General features: G+C 34.1%; 1 protein-coding gene across 1 annotated transcript in view; it reads right to left on the reverse strand.

Moving 5' to 3' along the window:
• The window catches only part of LOC129495604 (low-density lipoprotein receptor-related protein 1B), a 1831349-nt gene that overhangs the window by 123125 nt on the left and 1695711 nt on the right, over positions 1-12513 (reverse strand). The window contains exons 69-71 of the mRNA XM_055303278.1: positions 7969-8098; positions 6321-6427; positions 5855-5987 (exon numbers count right to left, since the gene is read on the reverse strand). Coding sequence (XP_055159253.1) covers positions 5855-5987; positions 6321-6427; positions 7969-8098 — 370 coding nt within the window. The remainder of the gene's footprint in view (positions 1-5854; positions 5988-6320; positions 6428-7968; positions 8099-12513) is intronic.

Raw genomic sequence — 12513 nt, forward strand, 5'->3', positions numbered from 1 at the left:
AGGTACTTGTAAGACAACCACGTAATGATATTTAATAGGATAGTAGATAAATGTATCTAAAATATAGGATAGGTTCTGACCTGTAAATATGTAGCTGGAAATGATCAGAGTGCAGTTGTTATTTGAAACTTAGAACAAAACAGAGGAAATCAGCATTTAAGATTGGAGAGATAAAACGGAGGCTGCAAAAGGACAGAACATTAGCCAGAGTGGTTGGAGAAATACCTGAAAAGTGGTCCAACAAGAAGGTAGTAGTTAGCACATTTATATAATGCTAAGAGAGGAGGTTCAGTGAAGTGGTGGTAGATTTAGTGAAATGTTTGTAGTTGGTTATTATTAGATGAAAAAGTAGTAGTGACTGTAATCTTTCATCCCTTTCCAGGAGTTTGGCCTTAAAGGGAAGGAAGAAAGGAGGAAGTTAGGTGTCTAAGAGAGACCGATTATTTGTATGGAGTAAAACAGATATCTGATATCCTTAAGAGCTTCTGAGAATAATTCAATAGACAGAGTAAGCTTGAGGATACAGAAGAGAGTAAAGGTCATTGGTACAACAAATTCCTTGAAAATCCAGAAAGTGTGAAGGATTTAAGATCTAAAGTAAAATAAAGGGATTATCCTTAGATTGGAGGTGCAACAAATCTTCCATTTAAAGAAGTAAGGGGCGAGGGGAGGTTAGGCGAGGCACAGCCATCGGTAGATTTGCTAATTTGGTGACCAGATGTTGAATAAACCTCAAGATTTTTTATTAATTTTGTGAAGTAAAAGGTGAGGAAGAAATTCAACTTTTTAAAAACCTGATAGGGTTAATGGTAGGGAGAGATGATTAGGGAAATATAGGTCAATTGCTTAGAAACCTAATAGTTGAAGCTGAGACCAAGCAACAAACTCTAAAATATGGAAAAAGGCAAGTCTTTGGTGAATCCACCAAGGTGAGTTGATACTCACCATGTAAGACTAACAATATAATATCTGGCATTGAGGTGCCCCTTTCTTTCAACCTCTGCAATGTTTAGTTCTAAAATGCCCTAATTCTGACAATAATTTCAATTATCAAAATTCATGCCAGAAAATATACTGCCATTTAACAACTCTGTCTGAAGACAATAAAAAGATAACATGTACAGTCTTTAGTATTAAAGAAACTTGAGATATGAATATTGATAGGAGGTGAGTGTTGCCTAATTCAGTATCAAAATTCATAGAATATGAAAGTTACATTCTTTCAGAGTAAAAATCCTCATGACTAAACCTCATTATTGCATGTTCCATTTTACAACGGATTATATTCAAACAATATTTGTGAACTCTTGACATCCTCTGATTACTACAGAAAATTTTAATTGTAGCCCATCAGTTTTGTTAAAAGGGGAAAAAAAATGAGTTCCCAAAGGTATCACATTGGATAACATTATAATTAGCCCCGTTTAAGAGTGTTGGGCCTATTACTATTTTAATTAAGAAGAAGATAAATATAAATGAAATCACAATCACAACAGTAAGACAAACGTTTTAAGATAACTTACTGAAGGCTTCCTATTGTATCATGAAGAATTTTCATTAAAAAAAAAAAATATCATGGGCCTACCATGACATCTTGAGTCTAACATAAAATGCTTATTTTTGAAATGGCATGAGGCACACATAAGCAACAAAAAAAAGGTATAATTTAAAGAGATTAGCCAGATCAAAATTCCAGTTTCCTAGTCATTAGTCATGTTCTTAATCAGCTCAACAGATGATTAGAAAAATATAAAAGTGTGTACATGTATACACACACATATTTATAAACAATAACCTATGTTTAAATATAACTGAGCTTCTGTCAGATTGATTGAAATCTGGACAGGCCGTAATCACAAAAAATAAGCATCTAGAGTTCCCATTTTAATTTGGGTGGATAGAATGTTTAATATATGATAATATTTTATAATTTTAATTAGTAGTTAACACATTTGTGAGCCGATGATTATTAAAATAATAATTCTCAAAAAAATAAAAAGAATAATTCTCAATCTTTCCTACCGAAATTGCTAGGGGAATAAGGTTTGGGAGTGAAGACAAACATCAAGTTTCCTTGAGGCATCAAGTTTTACCTTTAAAAATATGAATGCTGTTTTAATTCCACAGTATTTGGGGGTTCGTCTTTTTAAAGTAAAGTAAAAAGTGGATTCATTTGGAAAATGTTCCTGCATGCCTACTGCCTTCCAGACCCTAACACTTAGTTCATGTGTCCAGATTTGGGATGAATGAAGTGAGATTTAACAGGAGAGATATTTATTCTGGCCTTCCATTTCCTCAGTGCCTTGAAGGACATTTATCCAATACCTAAACCACTTGCTGGAAGTAAGTTAAATACTAGAATTCTGAACTTGATTATGTGTTAAGGTACAGCCATATAGGACCAAATACTTTAACCACCAAGATAATTCACTGGAATTTACCTGGCAAAAAGAAACCGAAGAAAAGTTAGAAACATGAATATTGAGATGAGGAGCTTTGACACATTTGTAAATGATTCAGTTAAAGGCCCTCCACTCTTTTTTAATCAGTAAGCTTAAATTTTATTTTATTTCATTTTTTTTAAAGATTTTATTTATTTATTCATGAGAGACAGAGAGAGAAAGAGAGAGGCAGAGACACAGGCTCCCTGCAGGAGCCTGATGTGGGACTCGATCCAGGGACTCCAGGATCATGCCCTGGGCCAAAGGCAGGTACTAAACCGCTGGGCCACCCAGGGATCCCCAAGCTTAAACTCTAAATAGACCCATTTTAAATCTAAAAGAAAACTCAGATTTCAAATGCTATAATGTTCTGTCTTTTTAACTATAAAGAGGTTTGATTTTTAACCTGGAATTCTTTGTTCAAACAAACATTTCTTACGGAATTTATTTTTTTTTTAAATTGATAAATCCTGACAGGATTGACCTTATATACACACACACACATATACTTACTTTCCAGATATTCTTATGACTCTGAGAGACTTTTCACTGTGGTTGGATTTGATAATATGAAAAATGGGCACAGAATGGTTCCTAGAAGTAAGACAGGACACTAGATCTCTTGAATCTCACTTCATTAAATTCTCTGTGCTATTACATAGTACAAAGTCTACCACTCTCTCCCTTTGAAATAATATTTGAAGACTCCTTAAAAGCTTGGGAAGCTTCTCATTATGCTTGATATTAAAACCAAATTCCATAGCATGAATCTTCAATTACTTATAGTTCCTAAAAGACTTAAACTTTGTCTCACCTCTGAGACTTTGTGCATAATGATCCCACTGCCTGGGATGCATTTCTTCATTCTGTTTGCGTACCTAATTTTTTATATCAAGAAGCTTGCATTCCAACAGGGGAAACTTAGTCAACTTAATACAGAAGTAATTATAAAGAAGGAAGAATATGACAACAAGAATGCAATCAAGAGTTGCTAGGGAAACACCTTAAGAGATGGCAATTTGACTGAAGACAGTAGCAACCTAGTGGACTAAAGGATAGATATAATTTTCATTGGCAAAGGTATTGAGATGGAAAAAATAGCAGAGGGATCATGAAAGATGTTGAAAAGCATGAAAACTGTTGCAAGGCTTATTCTTCAGTTTGGCTAGGATATATGATCCATAAGGAGAAGTAATAGAGTATACAGGTAGGAAGTAAAATAGGATCATTCTCTTGTAACCCTGACGGCCATATTTGTACGTAACCAGGAAGGAAGAGCTTCGAGCAAACATTGACATAATCAGAGCTACGCTTCAATAAGCTGAACCAGGCAGCAGTGAGTAGAATGTATTAGAGTCCAATTACATGGTAATACATGAGCCCAGGCAAGAAGCAATGAGAGGAAGACAGACTGAAATTGAGAGGATGGAGCTCATTAGCTAGAAAATGGAAAAAGATGAGTAATTTAATTGTCCTGAAGTCTTAGAATATGACTGAATTTAAGAACTTTCGGTGCCAGAAGGTCTACAAAGTTTACAGTCTCTAAGGTGACCAATTATAGATTGTGAATGTGAGAACTTATCCAAAAGTAGAAAGAGCTATTAGGGAAGTCTAACCTTTTACGGCTCTATATAAAGCACTGCAGATTCCAAATGAGAACTAGGATTCCTTCTGCTGAATATTACAATTCTTTATCAGGTTTGGGATGAAGGTCATAGTAAATCATAAAGGTTTGATCTAGTATTAAACAACATGGAGGTTATTTTTGAGTGACTAGATATTTACAGAAGTAAATATTTTAGAAGTATTTTACCTTTTTCTTTCTTTTTTTTTGTTTTTATTTAAATTCCAGTTAGTTGGCATACAGTGTAATATTAGTTCTAGGTGTACAATGTAGTGATTCATCACTTCCATATGACAGCGGGTGCTCATCACAAGTGCCTTCATTAATCCCCATCACCTATTTCACCCACCCCCTCACCCACCTCCCCTCTGATAACCATCAATTTGTTCTCTCTAGTTAAGAGTCTGTTTCTTGATTTGCCTCTCTTTTTTTCCCCTTAGTTTGTTTGTTTTGTTTCTTTTGTGGTTGTTGTTTTTTATTTTGTTTTGTTTTGTTTCTTAAATTCCACATGAGTATTTGTCTTTCTTTGCCTGACTTCTTAGAAACCTAATAGTATGAAGCTGAGACCAAGCAACAAACTCTAAAATATGGAAAAAGGCAAGTCTTTGGTGAATCCACCAAGGTGAGTTGATACTCACCATGTAAGACTAACAATATGATATCTAGCATTGAGGTGCCCCTTTCTTTCAACTACTGCAATGTTCAGTTCTAAAATGCCCTAATTCTGACAATAATCAAAATTCATGCCAGAAAACATACTGCCATTTAACAACTCTGTCTGAAGACAATAAAAAGATAGCATGTACAGTCTTTAGTATTAAAGAAACTTGAGATATGAATATGATATTGATATGGATGACATTCCAGCTCCTTCCATGTCATTTCAAAGGTATATTTACACCGTATAAACCCTGAATACATTTTCAAATGCACTGCAACATACTCAGTATCTAGTATCATCTCTGTTGAGGATATTCCAAATATACTGAAATGGAAAGTCCATTGAGAGACTTTTGTGACCAGCTTAAAAGAAATTTTGCATTTAAACAACATATTTAACATTACAAAAGTAATAAGAGTTATGGAATTTGTGATCATTCAAAGCTTTGCTCCACAATTTCTTCGCTTTCATCTCATTAGCTCTAAAGTAGTAACAACTGCTGCTTTTAATGTAGTGAATTACAATTAAAAAGTTGTTATCTGCCAGGAAATATTTCCACATAGCTAGAAAATAATGTGCTACAAAATTGAAAGTTGTCTTCCAGACAGAGAAAAATTGTAGGTCATTTTCTCAGCCATATGGCAAAAAGGAAATTCGGGACACAACCTGCAACCTATATATGATCTAGCAACTTAGTATGTGCAATATAGTGTGCCATATGTTATCATTCTTTCATAGTAAGACAAACAGTGTGGAAGAGAAAACATACACCAAAACTAGTTTTGTAGTAATGGTTATAGTGGTTATATTCCCTGCACCCTTCTCTAGACCCTATCCCTGACCCAGCATCCTATCTGAGAACATGGTAGGACACAATAAACACCTCCACTTTGATTGCCTTTGTCATATGAAGATCGATATTTACTGCCTGAAATTAGGCAGATTTTGCTTATTCAGAACAGAATGTTGTGCAATGAAACAAGAATGGGTAAAGAGAATCATCCTATCATCTGCCTCTAACACACTTTTGATTCTGCACAACATCTTAACTGTCATTCTCTTATTCCCTGGCATGCGCACCCGTGTGTGTGTGCGGGTGCGCACACACACACACACACAGTAACTTACCTCTGTCACAGTTGTCTTCATCACTGCCATCCACACAGTCATGAATGCCATCACAGAGCCATCTAATTGGAATACAGTGGGCTTTATTCCTGCATCGAAACTGATCTTCCTTACATTCAGTCACACAGTCCATCTGTTCGAATACAAATGGGCACTGCAGTTTTCATTAATGATAATGACATAGTCAAAGGCAAAATAAACATGGAGCTGACAATATTGGAGATTTATTACACTGTGGGCTTTCTTTTATTTTGACTTAATGAACACAACCTCTACAAATGACAGTGGGGTTTAGTATATGAACAGCATGCAGATTCAGGTATTTGCTGCAATTACTGTATTCAGTGTACTTGTCCTAATATTTTTTAGCAGTCCAAGAATAAAGAATCTGTCTATTTTTATTACATTTGCTTTCCCGAACCTAATTCCTGTAATTCAGAGATTTTAATCAAATGATAGATTTTACCTCATCTGAACCATCAGCACAATCATATTCTCCATTACATTTCAAAGATGCTGAAATACATCCTCGGCTGGCACATATATATTCACTTGATGAGCAAGTAGGAGAAGCTGAATTGAAAAATAGGTTATTTAAACTATATTCAAAATCTGATATTAAACATTTATTTAAAATGTGTCTCACAATATTACTGCATTTCATTAAATATAGTTTAATGATGTAATAGCCTGTTCAGTAAGTGTTCAACTTACTAAAGAAAGGAAAAAACCTAAATATCCTCTATCTCTTTAATTTTGAAGAGTTAAATGAATTTCCATAACTTTAAATTATTTAAATATAAAGGCCTCAAATTATTTTTAAAATTATAATGGGATTTAGTGACCCTTGGGAAAGTTAATTTATATATGCATCATATAAAGCTAAAAGTAGAAATCTTGGCATGTTCTCATAGACCCCATGATATCTTGCTGGCTCTGTTGACATAAATGTCATATTTGCATAAGTTCTGAGAAGTATTTTTGTTTTAGGGTCTTAAACATGAATATATGCATAATTAGCTGAGGCTATAGAAAGTATTCTTTTATGACATAGAAAATAATAATAACATGGATATTTAAATTACTATCAGTACCAAATCTAATTAATCGACTTAGTAATTATGATTGTTGCCTTTGTCTACAAGTTTGAGTTTGCTAGGCTTGCACTCAAATCTCTGGGGTTCTTGGCTTTACGTTAGACAGCGAGGCAGCCAAATGTACTTATAAAATGACTTTATGGTCTCAATTGTTTACTCCGAGGATGCTAAAAAAGCTTTTTCCTAGAGTTTTAGTTCCTTTTAATTGGCAGTGTTTGCCTAGAGATCTGTACTTATATGGATTCTGAGGACCAAATTCAGTAAGTAAAAAGATGTGATCAATTAGCAATATGGACCATGGACATTGTACTGGGACATAGCAACATGTGGGTCCCGTATCTGCTACTCTCACCTGGGCTCTCAAAGTAATGCTTTTGTGGTTATACATAGGTTATAGTATAATTTTCTTCCAGTAATTTTTTTTCTGTGAGATACTGCTATTAAAATACCTAAGGTATAAAAAATTAAGTTTTAATGAGCATATTTACAAAGCTATATTTAAGGGATAAAAATGTATTTTGAATTGGGTGTTATTTCCTGTACTCTGGTCTTGCTTACTAATTTTATTTTGATTTTAGACAAAGATGCAAATAGAAATAATACACTTATACTTTTTTTCAGTTGGTATCCTGTTGAAACAACTGCATTCTGTTTTATGACTTTATTTCCATAACTGAAAACCTGACTTTTATTGCACTTATAATACTTTCAACATATTTCATTTTGCCATCTTGGGAAAACAATTCCAAATGGTGTGGAAAGACACAGAAACTGGAAAATCTAATTTTGAGGAGTAATGCTTGGATCCCCAACATAGTAATAATCTTACCTGCCCAAACACTTTCAAAACATATGAAGGACACACCAATTAATTCATCTATAAATACTTCCAAATTTTATTTCTGACATAGCAAACGTTCATGTGCACTTGCCACTATTTTCGTTCATTATTGCCTACAGCGAAATTACACCTAGTTAAAATATCCACTCAATTAACTATCACCTCAATCATTTTACCTGGCTCACAGTGTTTCTCATCTTCTCCATATTTACAATCTTCATGGCCATCACATTTCCATTTTGCTGATATACACTGACCATTGGAACACTGGAACTGATCTTTGGAACAACTTGTTTCACAATTTCTCTGTCAAAAATCACATAATACAGTCAACGTTGAAGTTTTAGACAAATATCTACAAGGCCAAAAGACAGCTAGAAGCCTTATGAATAGAGACCTAGAAGTGTAGAAACCATGACTGCCACATACAAGAAACTCAGATGGTCACTTAAGTCCACAGTCATAGAGCAAAACTGTAACAATATTCTATTTTCATTGGTCTTTGTGAGTCATAATAAAAGAGAAAAATAAGAAAAGAATATAGATCATATCAATTGCTCTGAGGGGATCATTTTCCAACAGACAGTTAGGGGGTAACGTAATTTTAATAATTATAGGTGACAATGAAGACGAGGGGGGATATAAAGGGTTAAAAAATTATTTCTAAGCAAGTACATTCAGTTCATTGGGGATGGAGTGGCAGGATGAATGTGAAACAAAGAACCTGAAGGTAAATCTATTTTGTGTCAGCAAAACTTCCCCATATGTCTTTCCTTTCCCCTTTTCCTCATGCCTTTTTTCCTCAGTACCTGTCCCTTCATAGTTGCTGTTTATAATCCTTCACCTCTCTTCCAACATTTGCTGCTAAAGGACTATGAAATGAACTGTCACAATTGTCACTTCTGCTAGCCTGCATACAGATTTTACTTGGAAGTCAAACAAGACAGTAGATACATCTTAGGGGAGCTTTCAATTCTTCATATGAGATCAATAAAAGGGATCCACTAGAAATTTACCTTCCCCGTGTCTGACCAGTCTGGTTGGTACAGGATGCTCCAGTGAAATGTCTTGCTGTCTTGCTTAAGTACTTTCTATTCTTGCCAAAATGTTCTTGTCTGTTCCTTTCACAAAATGTGTAGCCCTCACAGCTTATGAAACTCTCAGTAAGTGAAGCATGTTGAACTATTACTCCTTGTTTCTTCCCAGTGTGATCCCCATGTAAAGAAAGAGAGTTTACTTTCTAAATTCCTGTAATTTTCTCTTTCCTAGTGGTAGTTTAATTAGACTGCCTGCAATATAATTTATTTTCTTCTTTCTGCCTTTCTTCTTCCCTTCTTTTCTCAAGTATTGAGGATTTGCCAGTCACCAGAGCTTCTTAAATAAGAATCCAAAGAAGGGCATCCTGGGTGGCTCAGCAGTTTAGAACTGCCTTCAGCCCAGGGCATGATCCTGGAAACCTGGGATAGAGTCCCAAGTCGGGCTCCCTGCATGGAGCCTGCTTCTCCCTCTGCCTCTCTCTCTCTCTCTCTCTCTCTCTCTTTCTCATAAATAAAATCTTAAAAAAAAAACTCTAGAAAAAAAATAAGAATCCAAAGAAAATTAAGATTTATTCCCTATATTTCATGAACTCATAGACTAAGGAAAGACCAGCACCTGGACCAATAATTGTAATAAAATGCATTACTTGTGAAAAGAAATTAATATAATTTTAAACATATGGTTTCTCAAGGCTTTTAGGAAAGACTTCATAGAGGAAGTTCAAACAGAAATGGAATTAGCTAAGGAAAGGCTTTCCATGTGTAAGGGTAAGTAGAAATGTACTATATCTGAGGTGTAAGCTATGTTGTGATAAATGTACAAGACATCGGAGAAACAATCCATGAACTGATCGTGAGAAAGGGATTTCATACATTTTATCCACCACCTTCCCTGCCATGTTCAATATTGTAGCTGGGACATAGTAAGCATTCAATAAAAACTGCCAATGGAATGAATAAGTGAATGAATCAATGAATGGAATGGCAAATGTAGAACACAAGGAATATAAATTAAAATTCCATGTACTTCAGTTCCAGTAGAATAGGGATCACGTCTGTAAGGTTAGTGATCGTGTGTGTCTGTGAACCAAATATCTAATACTGTGGCATGATTTAAATAACTGCTCAGTATGTATTTGTAGAACTAATGAGTGATTGTCTCAGAGCAAAGCAATTCAAATAAAATAGCTCAATGGATGGCACCGGTGATCAGTACTGTCAGCAACATAGATTGTACTTCTCGATATTTTTTCTATCAGAAGGTTTCAATCTAAGATAAATTACAATTGATGATTGTGTATGTATGTCTATATTTGTAGGCTATTTATTTTAGACTCTTAAAAGCATACAGAAAGTATAATGAATCCCATGTGCCCATCATGCTTGTTTTAATGATCAATACTTCACATGTTTCATGTACCCTCCTCCAACACATTTATATATAGTCCAGATTATTTAACAGAGCAACAATAGTATTGGAACATTGACAATATCACAAAATTTGCCAAAATTCCTTAGTATAAAGTTATTCCCAATCAATATTCAAAGTGTTTTCATTTTTAAAACTATATCAAGATATTATTTGGTAAAATAAGGATCTAAAAGAAGTTTGCACTTTGAATTTGGCTTGAGTCTCCTTAAATAACTATTTCCCATTCTCCTAGTTTTTTGTCTTAATGTCTACTTGAAGACACTAGGTCATTTGTTCTTTTGAATGCCTCACATTCTAAATTTGGCTGATTGAATCCTAAAAAAGGATACCTTTGTAACATCTAGTGACTGATGAGCTTTTCATTTTTAAAAAGCATTACTATAAACACATATATTTTTATACATTTATTGTATTTCAATACATCACATTTTTTCTTTTTTTTCTGATATCCAAATTGTCCCTTTTATTAGTAGAAACTCCTTCAATTAGATCCTATGTATTCTGGACACTATACTAATAGCGTTGTTCTGGCTTCACAAGATGTTAGTGGCTCATTTTGTCAATTTCCTTTCTCAAACCTAGAAATGGACATTTTTCACAGGAGTTCTGTTTCTTTTAATTGGAAATGGTATTTAGAAACCACTATGTCAATGTTAGAGATAGCCTATAATGCTGAGATGTAATCAGTTTTAGAATTTTTCAGTGACAGAGCTAAGAATTATATATTTTTAGAAAAGGAAAGATAAATCTCTTATTGATACTTAGGAATTTAATATTACAGAATTTTTATTTATTTTTTGTTCCCACATTTGTATCTCTTTTCTTTTACTTAAATATTATGAGTTATGAATAGTATGAAAATAACTAAGCATCTAACCTATTCTTCTCTCGATATATACGAGTTTCAAATTAGCAAAACTGATATTTTATTTTATTTTTTTAGCAAAACCAATATTATTAACAAGTGTATGAACAATATTATTAACAATTTTAAGATTCATTTGCATTTCTCTGTGTCCTTACAATGCATTATACTTGATGCAGAGACCAAATACTGTATTTTAAAGTCACTTTAAATAATTCTTCTGTGCCACTAATGTGATACACAATTATACTGATCCAGGCTTCTGTTTTTAAAGATCTTATTTATTTATTCATGAGATACACAGAGAGAGAGGCAGAGACACAGGCAGAGTGAGAAGCAGGCTCCATGCAGGGAGCCTGATGTGGAACTCAATCCCGGGACTCCAGTATCACACCCTAGGCTGAAGGCAAGCGCTAAATCATGAGCCACCCAGGTGTTCCCCCCTCTTTTTTTAAATCATTATTTCAGCTCGATATTAACAAGTTAATTATATTATCAGTTAACATCCTTACAAAGCCTCACAATTTTATCTTTTATTCCCAAGATGAGAGTATCCTGTATGTAATTTGGCTTTCTAGCCATTTGTTCAGTTCATCTGTTTGCTTGTTTCTTAATACAACTTGTCATTCTAATCCTTAGAAAGAAGAGAAGAATCAACTGCCTGTAGTGTTAGACACTTCATTACTCATAGACTATACTAGGTGGCTGTAGATGTAAAGGAAGACCACCTTTAAGAAAGTTATTTTGATTCCCTGGGGTAATATCATGAAAACGTCTGGGTAATGGAGTTCTGTTCAGCCATCAAAGAACTACATCCATGAACTTAAGACATGAGAAAAATGATGTTAATAAGAATGTCTACTTTCACTTGAATAAGATTTTGAAAAAGAAATGTATGTCTGGATATATACCTTGGATATCTACTGAATAACGTGGAAGATGAAATCATATGCCTTAAGCAGTATATCCCCACCTTTTGATGTTTCACAGATTACAGAGGGCCAGTGAAACCTATTTTCTAAAGAGAAAAAAAAAACAAACTTTCATGGTATGGATGAGTTTATGTGAAAAAGTGGGAAACATTTAAGATAATTTTTGAATGAGTGGATACTAAGAAAATATGTAGCTGGGCAATATACTAATTTAGCTCTCCTATGAATTTTATTTAAATTTTGTTTTGACTTGTTTGTGAAAAGCCCCATGAATATAAGTGGTATTTTTCAACTTCTCCTAGGTCAGCAGACCTTTGCAACCTCAAGGCTTAGGTTTCCTGGTCTTTAGGTGAGAAGTGAAATACATTTTTGTTCCCAAAATCTAGGCTCCTGAATGTGACTGGGGACATTTACAACATAGTATGAGAATGGAAAATTGTTCAATCTTAATAATA

This window comes from Nyctereutes procyonoides, unplaced genomic scaffold (genome assembly GCF_905146905.1).
Source record: "Nyctereutes procyonoides isolate TBG_1078 unplaced genomic scaffold, NYPRO_anot_genome, whole genome shotgun sequence".
Taxonomy (NCBI): domain Eukaryota; kingdom Metazoa; phylum Chordata; class Mammalia; order Carnivora; family Canidae; genus Nyctereutes; species Nyctereutes procyonoides.